This window comes from Fundulus heteroclitus, chromosome 20, assembly GCF_011125445.2.
Source record: "Fundulus heteroclitus isolate FHET01 chromosome 20, MU-UCD_Fhet_4.1, whole genome shotgun sequence".
In the NCBI taxonomy this organism is placed as follows: domain Eukaryota; kingdom Metazoa; phylum Chordata; class Actinopteri; order Cyprinodontiformes; family Fundulidae; genus Fundulus; species Fundulus heteroclitus.
Window position 1 is genome coordinate 46851769 of NC_046380.1, and position 16828 is coordinate 46868596.

The window sequence follows — 16828 nt, forward strand, 5'->3', positions numbered from 1 at the left end:
AGTCAGCGCGGCTCACAGTATGCACACAGGACGACCGAGTATGTGGGAGCCTTTACAGGCTAATCAGCTAATTAACTCAAAACACCTGCAAAGGTTTCCTGAGCCTCTAAATGGTCTGTATATAGCGCTTTTTATCAAGGCCTGAGAACCCCAAAACGCTTAATACAAAATTCAGCCATTCACTCACACATTCAATGTTAGATAGGAAATTTGTTTGACCAATCTGTATAATCTGATTGATTATACAGATTGCCTGCAGCTCCTTTTAGATCAGTTTTTAATCTGTTTAGTTTTTGCCGTGGGAAAGTAACTGTCTCAGTGGGGTGATGGGTGGGTAACAGTACGGAAGCTGCAGAGAGGCGTGTCAAACTACGCCTCTGCTTGCTGGTCGGAACCCTGGGTTGTCAACATTGGCCTTACTCCTTACCAGAGTCACACATTTTCAGGGCCAGGGTTGCTGGCCCTGGAGAAAAAACAATCCCTAGATGGAGTGTGTCAAAGTTTGACATGTTTAAAATCTCAAAATTCCTCAAAAATTACCATTTGACCCAAAATCGACAACTTCCTCTTTTAAGACATGCATCCAAGAGACGAGGTTTGCCAAATCTGTATGCCAAATTTCAAATGTTTTTATTATACTGGCTCGCCTTGTTGAGTTTAGGGGGTGTTATAGAGCCATTTGGATAAACCCATTTTTAATTCCTTTGGTATACTACAATTTAAGCAAGGGCTGAATGCAGTTTTTGTGAGTTTCCATATATGTTGAGGCCAACAAAAAGCCACTAATAAGAAACATTCAAATTACAAAAGCCTTCACAGCGCCTTGCTACTCAGACCTATGTATCAAAAAATCCAGCAATTACAATAGACTTTCTGGGCCCTTATGATAAGAGCATGGTCAGGAGGCAGGCAAGGGTACGAGACATGGAGGCAGATCGCTGAACAATCCAACAGGGACCAGGCTGAAAGCAGGAGTTGGGAACCATATCCATTGTTGATATTCATCCATCATCAGTGTGACCATGTTTTTATTTAGAGATTAGGGGACCACTGATTAAGTCCATATTAACGCCTATGTGCGTGCACATTCCTGGTTAGTTTCCGGTTGCTGGCTGCGCATGTGCACTTCTAGTATTTATATATTAGGTTAGCTTCTGTGTTAGCTGTTCATTGTATCTCCACTGCTGTCACTGTATACTTTGAACATAGCTGAGAGTTGCAAGAAGCAAACCGCGTACAGAAGGGGAAGGCCTTAATAGAAAGAAATAAGACCAGAGTGGATTTGTGATATTTTTTCACACGATCCCCCTGAGGAGCGGAACAGCAGGTGATACAGTCTTTTACATGCCAGTTATTCAAAAGGGGACTTAGGAAAACTTCTGGAAAAATCGCCGACTCTACCTTTAAGTCTCTTTGTAGACTTTGTGCACTTTAGATTCTTATCTGTCTAAAATGTCATCTCTGCTCCATCCAATCAATGTCCCTATTCCTCCTGGGCTATTTTGACAGCCAATAGGGATTCGCGCTCTGAAATTTTCTAACAGCAAACCCTCCATACATATGGAATAAATAAGTGAAAACTTCTCTTCAAATATAGCAATTTATTAACAGAAATGATTCTGTCAATAAGCTTTCAAGGAGCGGATGACTGGAAGGTAGTGTTGATGGTATATCCGATCATATAGCTGACCAGGAGGCAATTAGCTTGATAGCTTTCTCTTCAGTTCCTCAAAATACCATTAATCAACATAAATTTTCCTTATCAATGTTACACAAGCACTTGTGGCATTATCAGCCGATTGCAGAGTGAACAAAAACAAATATTATGTTTCAGCAAACTGTTTAAATGGGTTTGTATCAAGTTATTAGCGTTAGCAGCTTACAGACATCGAGGAGCTTGTTTAAACTTACCTTTTAGTCATGTTTCAGTGTAATGAGCAGATCGGAAACCATGGACATTAACATCCCATCAATGTGCAAAACCTCATGAAATTATTTTTTCACAACCTTAAAACAAAACCAAAAACACATTAGCATAAGGTGACCAGATTTCTAAAATCAAATCTGGGGACATTTCTTGCTCGTGGATAAAAATCAATACATCTAATCAAGATGAAATTAGGAAACGGGGACAGTAATGGTTTCATTTATTTTTACATGTTTATTAATATTTAAACAATAAAAATCAAGTGTAAAAGACAGGAATGTGCCTCTCCAGACCTTTAGTGCATCCTAAGATTAATAAAATCAATAAATAGTGTTATTAATAGAAACTAGAACTGTGTCTCTGGGTTGGGGCAAAGTGGTGGGAGTGGGAGTGGAGGGGTCCAGAGTGGTTAGCAGGGTTTTTCAATTTTGTGTAGCCCAAAGAGCTCTGCCACCCCCTAAGGGGAAAGTGACATGAGGAAAAGAAAAACCAGTAAATACAAACATTTAGCCTGTGGCTGTCTGTGGAGACAGAGTCCCCCAAATTTAAAAAAAACTGCAACAAATACTCATTCTGTTCACGTCTACATACCTATGAGAAATAGGTTTTTCTGCGTTAACATCAAAAAGTAGCAGTCAAGCCCGCTGGTAAAGGATGATATATGTTTCTTACTGTCAACTGACCACATAAGGGTTCTGTGCATCACAAAGCAGATTAATTTCTCCCACTAATGAGCTATAAGCACATAGAGCACATAGTGCATAGAGCCTGTTTGGAACAAGACATTGTCCAATGGATTGTGGTGATGTGAGGTAAAACAAAGGCACAGACTTGGGAAAACCCTTGACATGAATGCAAGTGATTGTGTGTATAGTGCAGTATGAGCATGTATAAACTTACATAAAGTGTGTATAACTACATTATGTGTATGTGTATGGTAGTAGCTGATGTGTGAGTATATTGTTTGCTCCTATAAGGTGAGTTAACTCCGGTCAGTGAGTCAGCTAACATGAGTTTATCTCTGGTTTCTTCAAGGCGTTTTGTGTCTGAAGAGCCATCAGCCCCGGTATCCAGAGGTCTGGATAGAATAAGAGGAGAAGAGAATGTATTATGTGCAGAACTGACATTTTTAAGACACAAGAAAAAGATACAACTAAACTGCCTCTTAGTTCTGCCACAGCTAGGGAAGAGCAGTGAAACTCATGTTCAGTGCAGAGACTCAGAAAGAGGTTATATCCTCAGACAATTGGGCTTCTCAGCTCAAACCTGAGTATATCATGTCAGCGCTTTATCACTTGAACTTTATTAATACTCTAAGTAAATATTTCTCCCTTCTCGTCAATCATTCTTTACATCAATATTCCTATTTTCCTCCACTCTCATTTAATCTCCTTACTGTCTTCCTATTCTCTTCCTTTCACCTCTTGTATCAATCTTACATTATTCTAAAACAGAGACATTATATATTTAAAATCACTTCCAATAACATTAGATTGTACAACATGAAAACGTCCTCTTATTATTATTATTATTATTTCCTCTGATTAAATAGAAAAAATGCTAATTACCACAATACTAGGAGCTACAAGCAAAAACAACATAATAAATGAACATTAAAAAGGCAGTTATCTCTTCCTCCATCGTTCTCAGATCATGTAAATATTTTCTCATTCAGTTTTCCTGTTACTGACTCCTATTTTTTCATGAGGAACTTTCATAAATCCAAACTGAGCAGTAGAAAAGCTAAACCTAAGCCTGGAAGTCTATGCTCATAAATCCCAACCATAAATCAGCAAAACAACTTGTAATAACTCTACTAATAACTAACTATCTGAAATATAAAGTAAAGGTCACCAATCCGTTCTAAAACCTCTTTAGACGAACCCTTGTTGATCCATGGAGAACCAGATTAGCGCCTTACAAAGAGTTTTCAATCATTCTGTTACATTTTATCCAAGTGTCTTTTACTCATGTGAGCAGCAACTCATGGTCTTGTCTTACTTTTTATTGATTATTTTTTAACCTGGAAAAAAACCAAACATTTCTCACAGGATCAGCTTGATCCAAATAAAATGAATCGATTAACACACTTACCATAATAACACAGCAGCTCCCCATCAGTTGCCACCAGTTGACGACTTTTCACTTCTTCTTCTGTTTTAAAAGTGGAGCGCTCGTCTTCTTCTTCTTCCTCTTCGTGTTTTAATGGCATCTGACATCCAAAAGGAGCATTACCGCCATCTAGTGGTGCACTCTGTTCCTCGTCTTTATATTATCAGCAGCGCAACCAGCTACCGCAACACATTTCCCCCCTCGGTAAAATCGGGGACATTTCCGGGGACAGCTTTAGCCGGGGACAGGTGGTCCAAAACGGGGACAGTCCCCGGAAAACGGGGACGTCTGGTCACCCTACATTAGCATCAGGCTCAAAAGAGCGCTAGCAGGTAGCTTTAGCCTGTTAGTGTTAGCTTTAAATTTTAACCTCAGTTTCGCCTTAAAAACAGTGAAAGTACATCAGAAGTAAAGAATACCCAAATATTTCATCCAAACTTTTTTTTCTGTGCCACACCTCAAATATAACAAACTCCAAAAGCAATTTTTTTGCAGATAATCTGTAAACTGGGCCCAAGGGTGCTACTTTATGTTACTGTGCAAATGTTTTTTACATTTTATTGTGAACTGTTTTAGTTTTGCAATATTTGTCTTAAAACCAACTTAGTGCTTCCCTCTTAGGGTTGAACAGCTGCTGTTGCAGTTGAATTGTCATTTTAGTTCAAACATTACCTGCTTTCATCGCCATAGCCCCTCATTCGATTATTATAACATCTTTCAGATACCCGTCCTGTCACACCTTTGGTGAGTCATATTCAGACGTTGGAATTGCAAGCATTGGGGGCATTGATTGATGGTGTTTATCATTTGTTACTGCTTTGGGCCAAGAGGGGAACAACGCTGGTGTAGCAGAAATTCAGGAGGGGTTGAGACAAACTGAATGTGAGGATAGTGCAGAACTTATATAAAGACTGGGAGACTGTGGGGAGGGATGTGATGTTACAAATGGATTCAACGTAGGTGGTCCTTGAGGGGGGATGAGTTCAAAGATGATATTTCTTGTATTCAATGATGACGGGTTATGTTCTAAAACAATATCCCAACCTTTGAACATTTTTTACAGCTCTGTTCACTGGCAAGGACTACGCTACAAAGATATGAGATTAAAGATTTATTGAAGGAAGGAATGGAGGAGATGGATGAACAGGAAGAGAGGATTTTATCATTTGGGAATAAAGGATAAATGATGAGGAAATAAGGATGAGGGTGATACGGTGAAGGGTAGAAAGAGGGATGAGGTGATTGAGGGTGGGGTTGAGAGACCGCGACATACTGAGACAGTTAGGTGAACTGAATATGAATAGGATGCTGGGTGGTTAGAGGTGCAGCCTTGCTCCCAAACCTAAATTAACATATTATCTTAATTTTTAATCTATCATCTGAATGAGTAAGGCCAAACTGCAGACCTACCAAGACCTGCACGTCTAATCAGAGAAGCAGCCAAGACTCCCATGGTAACTCTGGAGGAAGTGCAGATATCCACAGCTCAGGTGGGAGTCTTTTGAGAAGGCAAGTATTGCATCTTGCCAAAAGGAGGAGTAGCACTAAAGAGCAAATTTTGAAACAAAGCCAGAAAAAAATCCTGTTTGCAGTGTGCCACAAGCCATGTAGACGAGACAACAAACGTGCATGTAGATGTTCTGATCAGATCAAGCCAATTCGGAACATTTTGCCCTGCATGTAAAACCTTTTGTGTGGCATAAAAATAACACTGAACATCGCTCTGGGCAGAACCTTCTCATGGTGAAACATGGTGGTGGTAGCAACATGCTGTGTGAATGTATTTCTTCACCAGGAACAAGGATGTAGGCCAGTTGATGTGAAGACAGATGGGGCAAAAAAACAGACAATCCTGGAAGAGAAAATGTTAAAGCTTTAAAAGGATGGGTGGAGGTTTAGGCTTTGCCCTGTTTTGTTGGTCTATCATACAAAATCACAACGTGTACTTTTATTGTAGCCAAATGTTAAATAGTTGAAGCAATATAAACACTTTAGCGTGGCTCTCTATATGAAGCAGTCAGAGAGGAGGAGAAGGGTGGGTCTATAAACTGCCACCCAGTTCTCTGTGTGCATGTTTACCACATGCTTTTATTCAGCATTCAGATTATTTGACTACTCTGTGTATTTGCTTTCCCAGCTAGACTCCCTGTGTCCAGAAGCTCCGAGAAACACTTCAGAGGGCTTCATCTCTGTCCAACGGTTTTTAAAGGGCAAAACAAATGGTTTACATGTGACATTTAAAATGTCATTTTATCATCAGAACTGCCCGAGACTCGAGGTCTTGGAACTGCAGCCTTGCTCTGACCAACATCAATTAAAGAGCAAATCAGTCACTGCATAGCCTGCATGTGACATAGCTTTCAGCAAGCTCGTTCCTGAATGGGAGTGTCTCCAGAGCAACCAGGAAGCCTTGTGTTTGTCTGACTACAGCTGCTGGCCCTCCTCCCCCACTGCGACTCAAGCACAACTCTCTGACTGATTGCCTGCAAGCTCGTTGCACTTACTGTTGCACAAAGAAAACTGAAGTAAAATGTTGCCGCACAGAATTGCCTGCCGGCTCGTGCCAACAGGATGTAAGCATGAGTGCTCCGTGATTTTAGAGGCAGGCTGCTGAAAATCTGCTCGTTTTTCTTGCCCTTTTAGTTTTTCTCCTGCAAGGTATCATCATCTGGAAACACTTATGCAGTGATTTATGAAGGCCCCCTATCGAATTTCCCCCAACAAAAAGGGCAGCCAGCAGAGGAACGTTTGAAAATTCAAAGTTTTAAAGAAGCACCAATCCGCCCAAAGTGCATCCTCGTTTCAACAGGACCAAATGCTTTACTCTGACCATGACGGCAGGAAAGTACTAAACGCACACAAAGACAGTTGGATTTGTTCACATCTACCTGGGCATAGAAAGCTGAGCTTTTTAAACTTTCCTTGCATGCATGCAGCATGCTAACAGCACTGTTCCACCACTGACCCACTTACTGTAAAAATCTCTCAAACATCCAGAGTCTGGCTTCAATTACCCCACCCAGATCTCGCGCACAGAATCAAACGGCCCCTATAAAATGATCACGGCATATGTAGACGTGCAGTAATGCACACTTCTTTTTGTCATAAGGTGTGTTCTCCTTCATGCTTGCACATTTTTTGAACTGAGCTGTCCACAGGTGGTGTGCATGTGAAATGCAGTTTCAGTGCTCAGAGGGCCGATCCGCTGAGAACATGGAGATGGGAAGTTATTGTATCCAAATGATTCCACCCCCACAAACTGATGTTACCTTGAGATTAGTAACAAGTTTTTCCACTCTTTAGTGAAACAATTTGTTAATGTCAATATGCGTCACATAACAATTAAATATAATCGTGTGCTGTTTAGCAGAATAATCACTATTTAGTGTAGCTGTTGTGCTGAATAACTTTGTTTGATGAGGATTTGTACATCTTTGTCTCTTAACTAACTTTTTGACCAATCTGTCTGGATGATTCGATTGAATTTGACTTTGTAAAGTGCCTTCAGATGACGGGTTGTGAGTTGGCGCTATAAAAATAACATTTTATTGAATTGAACTATAGGCTGTGGCACCCTATATAGTAACATTCAGTAAATTAGAATATTATTGAAAAGTTCATTTATTTCAGTAACTCCCTCACAAAGTGAAGAAGATTTTATAGATTAATCCACTCAGACTGATGTTTTCAAGCCTTTAATTCTGTTAAATTAGGATAATTTCTGTGTACAGCTCATGAAAACACAACAATCAACATTAGAGTGCCACATCGGACAGGGAGAAAAGATTTTTAAAACATGAATTTGGGCTTAGTGAAAAGTATGTTTAATATCTGCTTAAATGTTTTTTAAAGATACTTATAACCTGACAAATGAGTCTCATCTGAACAGATATTCTGTTATCGAATATGACTGTAGTCGTCATTGTTTTCAGTATCATAATAAACAGCACAGATAAAAGTCCATATTGGCCATTTCTACAAGACGGAGCTGTAACATGGCTGTTCTGACCTGATCTCTTTCAGATCTGAGGTGTCCAAACGACTTCCAAGCAGCACCAGAGCAGAGCAGCAACCCTGTGCCAGCAGCAAACAGGACAGGAGATGCTGCCAGGACCTCCAGCGGGACCGTTGTTCCCCAACAGGTCGAGCTGTGACCACTCCTGACAAGAGTGAGGCATCTTTGTCTGAAATATGCATCTAATGTTGACTCCGTTGTTACTTTGTGAAAGCGAAGCATCTGATTTTTACACAGATGCTTTACAGTGCCTTGCAAAAGTATTCAGACCCTTTGAAGGTTATCCACATTTTGTTCCCTTTACACCTATGAGCAATTTTTGAATGATAGAACACAAAGTAGCCCAAAATTGAGAATTGACAGTAAAAGGTCTGGACTTTGACTTGACCACCCTAACACATGCATATGCTTTGATCTAAACCAGTCCATAGTAGCTCTGGCTGTATGTGACGGATGGTTGTCCAGCTGAGAGGTGAACCCACACCTTCTAATACAGAAGACCTAACAGGTTTCCTTGCAGGATTAAGTGGAGTTAGCCCCATCCATCTTCCCATCAATTGTGACTTGCTTCTCTGTACAAAGGAAGTGCGTTGACTGAAACCAACACTGTAATGAGACAAGAAAGGGTTACTATCAGTGAGGATCCATCCTAGAAGTCAGAGAGAATGACACAAGTTAGAAAGAGGATGTAGACTCTTCATTTAAACGTGACGTCTTCACCAATTAAAACTGATGAAATGTTTGTAATGATTCATTAGTGTTCCCATGTGACAAAAAAGCTAAAGCTGTTAAAGGTTTGTATCACTGCTAAAATATTAAAGCAAAGAACTCATAGTCCTTTAGTTAAAAAGCACAGCACTGTATAACTTCTTACATAATAGTTAAATACCACATTATCCATGTGTTGTGGTGCCAGTGGAGGAGCAGCTGTTCCGGTCAGTGGAGGGCCAGGCTGCCTCAGATGAAGAAGAGGAGAAGAGGACCGGAGACCACCAGGAGCAGGTTGAGGAGGTGAAGAGGATCCTTACCAGCCTGTCATGCTGTGGTGAAAGGTAACATGGAAAATATAACACTACAGGGAATACTGTGCTCCTCACTCTCTGTTTTATAAAACCCAGGAAAGAACTGAAAGAATTTATATCACAATAAACATTGAGCCAGCCACTGGTTTGACTGTTTGGACACAGTCTGCTCCCTGGTTAAATGCCATCATGCTAGACTTGGCCTTGAACAGGTGTGCTCAGACCTCCCAGACATTTTTCATTTTGCTACATCACAACAGCAAACTTCAAGATATATTTGAAGGATTTTATGAGACAGACCAACACAAAATAGAACTTTGTGAACTGTGAAGAGGAACGATAACCCTGAAAAAAGTGTGGCATGCATTTGTACATTTTTCATCCTTCTTTGAGTGTGTAATTTGTAAAAGCACCTGTGGCTGCAGGTGCAGCTGACAGTCCTTTGGGCTCTTGTCTCTACCACCTTAGAACATCTACAGACTGAACGGTTCACCAGTTCTTCTTCATGAAACAGCTCAAACTGAGTCAGACTGGAGGGAGAACATCTGGGAACACCCATTTACAAATCCACAGATTCTCATTTGTATTTAGGTCTGGACTTTGACTGGACCATTCTACCACATGAATATGCATTGATTGAAACCATTCCATTGTAGCTCTGGCTGTATGATTAGTGTTGTGCAACAATATGCTTGTTTTGGCTATGAATAACTATTAATATGTAACAAAGGTAATTATTAACAAAGTTAGTAATTTTGATTAAAATCATCCTGTCAAGGAACACCTGATTATCAGAAATTAATAGCCAAACAGCTCTCAATCTTTGTCAGTTACTGTTTTATGAATACCTTCATGGTGAGGTGCTATACCATAGAACAATGGATGAAGGAGTGAAAGTAGGAGTTGAGAACTTGAAACCAGGACTGAGCACAGGAGCCGAAGACAGAGACCACAGCGGAACACCGGAACCGGCGAACCCAAACTGTGGGCTGAGTAGAAACGGAGTCTCTGGCTGTGACTTGGCTGGAGCAGTGCTTCAGGCTGAGGCTGGGCTGGAGCAGAGCTGGAGCAGAGTCTCTGGCAGTGACTGAACAAAAATAAAGCTGAAGAAAAGTGTTGTGGCTGACTGAACAAAAACTGAGCTGACACAGAATACTGACTGAAACTGAGCAGGAGTAGAACACTACGGACCGGCAACGAGAACAGAATGAGGTGGGTATACATAGAGGTGACAACAGGTGAAAACAGATCAGAGATAATTGCAGCCTGACAGGTGGAACCAATCAGGCTGCGCAGGGAAGAGAGAGGGGAAGGGAGGTTCAGCATGCAGCCTACAAGCTGCATCCTGACAGAACCTAGTCAAACAACCCCCTCAATGTAAAACAGAGAGGAAAATAAAATAGTTTGGTGAAAAACAAAAACATATTTTAGAAATATTTTTTCTGAATTAGAGATCAATAACCTTTAGAACAATTCATTCCTAAGGTTGTGTCAACTAGCCATCACAGGACATAATGGACCAATAAAATTCCAGCTTAAAATGGATAGACGTACAATTTGGCCAACAGTAGCAGGCGTGATGATTCCACATTTAAAATTAGCGGTTCTGTCATAAAGTTTAGGGTTGTTGCAAGACCAAAGTGTAGACCAGAACATGGGAGCAGCATGTTGGTATGAATAATGACAATTTACTGAGAGCTGAATAATAAAACTTAAAGGCCTGACAGGCAATGTGTCATGTTCTAATTAATTGACTCTGGAATGAGCACAAATACGGAGGCAAAAAACGGTTTAAGGATTTTATTGAAAAATAATAAATGAGAGGTGATATCTGCTGGCTGGGTCTCTGGGTTCGTGGGCTGAGGAAGGGAAGGTGAGAGATGAGCAGCGGGTGGGAGAATGTTTGAATAATGATTATTGTCTTGCGGGTAGCAGAGAAACTCACTGGGGTGACGGTGAGGTTTGAGTTTGGGAGGGTGGTGTCCAGTGCAGTTGGTGGTAGGTTCTCTCCAGAGGTGGTGGTCTGAGGGTGGACAGGCAGGCCAGCTCAGGTTGGAGGGCTTACGTAGAGTGTAGGTCTGAGACTTGACGTTTAAATCCAGAACGTGAACTTGGAAAGTCTCAGTGATGTCTTCAGGGAGCATGAACAGCGGAGATGTGGTCTTGAGCTTGGATCCAGGTTTTCTAGGAGGAAGGAATAGAGACAGGGTTATAGGCTTGGGTTTGCACGAGGAATCAAGGCTAGGAACAAGGCTTTGGTCTCTACCAACGCATGAGCGTTAACAAACTGACGCCCTCCTCCTGGCTCCAGCTCTTTAAGAAGGTTGAAAATCAACTCAGACGAGGAGCACCTGCCCGTCCAACCCTGCAGAGGAAGAGAGAAGAAAAACCCGGCCTGCACCTCGGCCTGGACTATGACACAATGACAAAAACCAGAAGCCATGGGAGCATAACGGAGGACCTGGCAATGAGTGTGAATGAGCTGGCTGAATATATAGAGGAAGAGACAGGGGGAAGGCAGGTGGAGCAATTAGTGCTAATTAAGCAGAGAGAGAGAGAGATGATCTGACAGGGACAGGATAAGAGCAGAACCTAACAGGAAACCATGGTGCATGAACAGATATGGCAAAACAAACTCACTAATTGATCTGAGGACAGGCAGGCAGGAAAAATAGGCTCAACAAGAACAAACTACTTAAATCATGATGAGCAGAAAACTGACTAATGAGATGATAAACAGATCTACAGATAGTAAACAATACTAGAAAATGTGAAAAACAGAACTGCATGATCCTCAGGAACCCTTACATTGAGCTGGGGATCGTGACAAATTGAACTTATAAAAAAAAAACAGCACTTGCTGCGTTATTTAGCAACGGCTCACATGTTCCTTTAACTAGCATTGATACAAATTTGAATGTGTGCTGGTGCATGCCTCGGCCGTTCGCAGTGCGAACAGAACGAGCTGCATAGCTGAGTAGTGCAGCAGAACTAATGGAGCTACCATCTTAGCATGATCAGCACAGCTTGTAGCTTAGCATTAGCTGAGGTAAAGAGACACAATTTAGTATGTTTATGAGGACTATGCAGGCTTATTTTACCAGGTTAGTGGGATGAGGTAAAGAGAAAACACCAATACGACTGAATAAGCTTGTGTTGCAGGGTTAAAGAATCAGAATTAGGATCTAGTTAATTGACCATGATTATGTGCACAGTCCAGGAATTTCACTGTAGTTTCAGCACTCACGGTGTACAGACATAAGTAATAAATACAGAAACAGTATGTGTTTTGGTTGCCTTTTTGTGATATGTAAAGAAAGACAAAGGGGAGGTTGTCAGTTTGTGATAATACAAATACTTATCTTACACAAAACCCCCAAAGCTAAGATGAGCGGAGTGGTGTCTGCAGTTCAGTCAGTGAGGAATGTTCTGATCTTTATATTGGAGAAACCAAACAACCTCAACACAGGAGAGCTACCTCCTCAGGACAAGACTCTGCTGTCCACCTACACCTTAAGGACAAAGGACACTCTGAGGACCAACATGTTCACATTTTGGACAAAGAAGTCAGATGGTTTGAAAGGAATGTGAAGGAAGCCATCTACGTTAAGAGAGAAAAAGACCAACCTTAAACAGAGGAGGAGGCCTTAGGTTCCAACTCTCTAAAATGTATAATACAGCTATAGGATTAATTCCAGCCAATCATCACCTCAGTTCTCACCCTCATATGGGTGATCAAAACATTGTTCCTTTAAGCCAGGCCAATAACGACCCTAACGACTCCTCGTTACAGAGGAGTGGACCAGTTTTGGTTCAATCTTCTGGCTTAATGTCTTTAACAATCGCCCATTACTAAGGGGTGGACCTGTTTCTGTTGAATTTGCATGTTATTTAATCCATTACAAGGCCTTTGTTGGGCAGTAGTATAAAGCTTGGTACTCATCATTACTCCAGACTTTTTGAATTGAGAAAGCTTCCCGGAGAGGAAGCGAAACGTCTTCAGCTACAGAAAACAAGTCCAGTTGTTTTGTTTTTTTAGTTTTTTTGGAATGACCATGACCTGGATGACTGAGAATCTTCACCAGCAAATACTTATCTTGTTTTACAGTAGTGTAACTGAATATTTGGGGCGTGAGGTGTTCCTCAGAAAGACAGCCTTGGGGAAGAAACTGCCTCTCTGGTGGCTGTTTTTTTACAAAAAAAAAGATTCTGTAGTGCTGGCATGAAGCTATAAGTCTAAACGCTGTGTGTGCAGAATGTGTGGGAGCTGCAGAGATGTTCGCTGCTCTTTTTCCTGAACCTAGACCTGTACAAATCTTGATTGCAGATAGGGTCATCCCCGATGATCCTCTCTGACTTAATTATCCATTGCAGTTTTAACCTGACGGTTTTTGTGGACGAGACAAACCACGCAATAGGCTTACTGTAGAGGATGACCTGTGAAATGTTGCTTCATGAAATCTGCTGGGCCTTCGTCCCAACAGTGTCTATGTGAGAGGATCAGCTCAGGTCCAAAGAACAGAAAAGTGGTCCGCAGTAGATACAGGGCTGTTGAGGATGGTGAGGGGAGGAAACATGGTTGAGGTCATGACAAGGCGAACGAGCATGGAAGAAACGCTGGACATCTACTGGCAAAAGATTTGATTAGTCTGGCTCTGCCTGCTGTTTGCAGAGAGCTTGTGAAGGGCAGGAACCAGGCAGACAGGTACAGATCATGACAACATAGTTCTATCTTAGACCAATTTATCTCTGCCCAGACACAAGTTTCCTTGCTCTCACCAGCGTTCAGTTATTATGGAGTCCAGTAGGCCCAAGACTGGGTTGAGCTGCTTGACACGCGGCCTCTGTACCATCTCTTGTTCGGCAGTGGAGGGAAACATTCATCTATGTAAACTCATCTGTTCTTTGCTCAGACTGCAGGACTGGGACCACAAGCAGCAAGTCTCCCTTTATGGCCATAACAATCATACATAAATAGTGCTCTAAAGCTTCCCTGAAGCTTCTTCTTTGACGGTTCAGAAGTCTTTAATTTTAAAAGCTTTGATTAATCTCAGTGACATCAGCAGAATCTCTGAAATTCTATGAATACTTGGGGATTTAGTTTGATCAGTCCCTTCTTTTTAGGGGGCGTGGCCCAACCATTTAATGTATTCATTTCCTTTCACAGTTCTGCAGTCTTCTCCGGTAGTCTGTCACATAAAATCCACTGAAGCTTTTGTTAGTATTAGTAGAAGGGATATGAATACTTATGCAATGTGGCTACTAATAGAGCCTGAAAGAAAAATCAGTTTGTTTGTTTTCTCAAACAGATACGGTGACAAGGCTTTCAAGAAACTGATGATTAATTTTGGCAGCTTGAAGTGTGAAGAGAGTCACAGCGCTGTGGTGGAGCTGCTGGAGAGGGTCACTAGGCTGCATAAAGAGCTGGAGCTGAAGGAAAGCCAAGCAGAGATGGACATGGACCAGGTACAAACCGCCAATGAGCCCTGATCAAACCACGAGGAGCTTCTGCACATTGCTCATCTCTAGAGCAGAACCCATTAATGTGCAAAGCTCCACTGTGGACCATGTTCTGCTTTCCTCCACCGTTCTCCAGTCTTACACTGGATTAGAGAGGACTGGTGAGTGTTGCTCAGAGAATGTAGGCTTCAAAGGCCAAACCTCACCTTATTGTATGATCTGCAGCTCCCGCCTCACCAAACACCTCTGTGTGTGTGTGTGTGTGTGTGTGTGTGTGTGTGTGTGTGTGTGTGTGTGTGTGTGTGTGTGTGTGTGTGTGTGTGTGTGTGTGTGTATGTGTATGTGTATGTGTATGTGTGTGCGTGTGCGTGTGTGTGTGTGTCCCAACCACAGAGATACTCCCTCATTTCGCCACACACTAAGAGCTGGTGTGAATTAAAGCTGCCTTGCTCAGGAACAACAAGAAAACAGGCGGGCGGAAGTTGAACCGTGAAGTCATGAGTTCCCTGAGCATCTGAGCTCTGAGAGGAAAAGTCTAACTTAAACAAATTTCTGCCTGTGAGGCTTTGTTTATGTGCAGGATGTGGGGTCAGACCTTTGTCCTTCAACAGGCCATGACGTAGAGGTGCAGCAGGGATTTCTAACACTCCTGGCAGGGACACCTCCAAACTGTGGACTGGAACTCACAATTAGCAATAACAGTGCAACTCTGTATATTTATTCCCTCTGCAGTGGGGAACATTATTTACATTGCCAGGAAAGACATTATGTCACTGCTCCTCTAAGTTTGTGTACAGCTGCAGGAGAACATCCTACAGTGTTTCCTCCAGTCCTCATATCAGTTTCAGCAGGGACAGTAAGATGAACACAACCCACCGAGATCTGACCAGGAGAATCAACAGGTCCTTAGTGTTGGTGCTCAACTCAAACTCATCAAGAGTCTTTTAAATAAAAGTGTGGTGTGCGTTGGGATTTATCCTCAGTTTCTGGGATAACAAAATCAAGTGGAAACAACTCCCCTCAGAAATCACCTCATCAGTAACCAGAGTCCAGCTGTGTGTGTATAATCTAAAAAATGCAGCTGGTTGGTGTCTGGCCTCAGAGGTTCGTTAGAGAGCAACCAATCAGATGACCAAGGAACAAAGCAGGCAGGTCAGGGAGACAGTGGTGAAGCAGAACAGTCTGAAGCTGTTGGTAAATGTGTCCATAGGCCTGAGGCCATGCTCCTTAACTGTGACAATGTTCAATCCCTGATCTGGGTGAGGTGAGAGCCTCTGTCTTTAGCTGTGAGGGGTTATGATGTGTCCCTGCTCAGAAGCACCTAAATGAAATGGTTAAATCTTCCCTTCGGCCTGTCACTAACGCCATAGGAAGCTTGCTGAAAACTCTACAATGTTTAAGCGGAGTGATAGCCCAGTGGTTAGAGCATCATGCTCGCGTTCTGAGAAAGCTGCAAGCACCTGGTCCAAACCCTGCCGCTATGGCTCCCTGAGCAACACCCTTAACCCCAGATTGCTCCCTAGGTGCTGTAAAATGCCCACTGCTCCCTAAGGGACGGATTCAATTCAGAAAATACATTTTGTTGGAATGTGCAAATGAAATAAAGATTTTTTGAAAGCAAAGAGATATCTAAAAACATGCAGGATACCAGGGCTAGAATCACCGTCCCCTAACTTAAACTATTTGGGTGCCTTGCTGACCAGTAATGGGATAATAGAGCTGGAGATTACAAGATAGAGAGTGAAAGTCAAAGAAAAAGAGATGAACTGAAAGACAAAGCTCAATTACCCATCCATGGAATGATCCATCCATCTATTATCTATATCCACTTACCCCTGGAGGGTCACAAGGAAGTGGTGCCTATCTCCATTAGGCTGTCCATCACAGGGCACACAGGCTGTGCACATACACTCATACCAAAAGGGCAATTTAAAGTAAGTTCAGCTATTTTAATGCAACATAGTTTAGAATCAAAATCAAGATTTCAGATACAAGCAGCCAAAGTGGGCTTCATCCACAGAGTAGCGGGCTCAGGGTTAGAGATGGAGTGAGTAGGTCCATCAGCTCAGCATGAAGATATCAAGCTGCTGCTCTACATTTAAAGGAATCCACTGACATGCTTGGAGCATCTGAAGGTCCAGCTTTGGGAGTTTTCTTAAAAAGTGCAACAGGAAGAAGTCACTGGAGCACACCTTTAACTTATCCTTTCGGATCTGGTAATGGTTTAAAATCCCAAGCTGGAAATATACACTTCAATTCAAATCAGTTTATTTATGTAGTGGCAAGTAACAA

At 42.0% G+C, this 16828-nt stretch overlaps 1 protein-coding gene across 2 annotated transcripts in view; it reads left to right on the forward strand.

The window, feature by feature from the left end:
• Positions 1-16828, forward strand: part of efcc1 (EF-hand and coiled-coil domain containing 1) — a 29202-nt gene that overhangs the window by 7214 nt on the left and 5160 nt on the right. For both annotated transcript variants that reach the window (XM_036152083.1, XM_012882490.3), the window contains exons 3-5: positions 8063-8208; positions 8971-9106; positions 14386-14542. In XM_036152083.1, coding sequence (XP_036007976.1) covers positions 8063-8208; positions 8971-9106; positions 14386-14542 — 439 coding nt within the window. The remainder of the gene's footprint in view (positions 1-8062; positions 8209-8970; positions 9107-14385; positions 14543-16828) is intronic.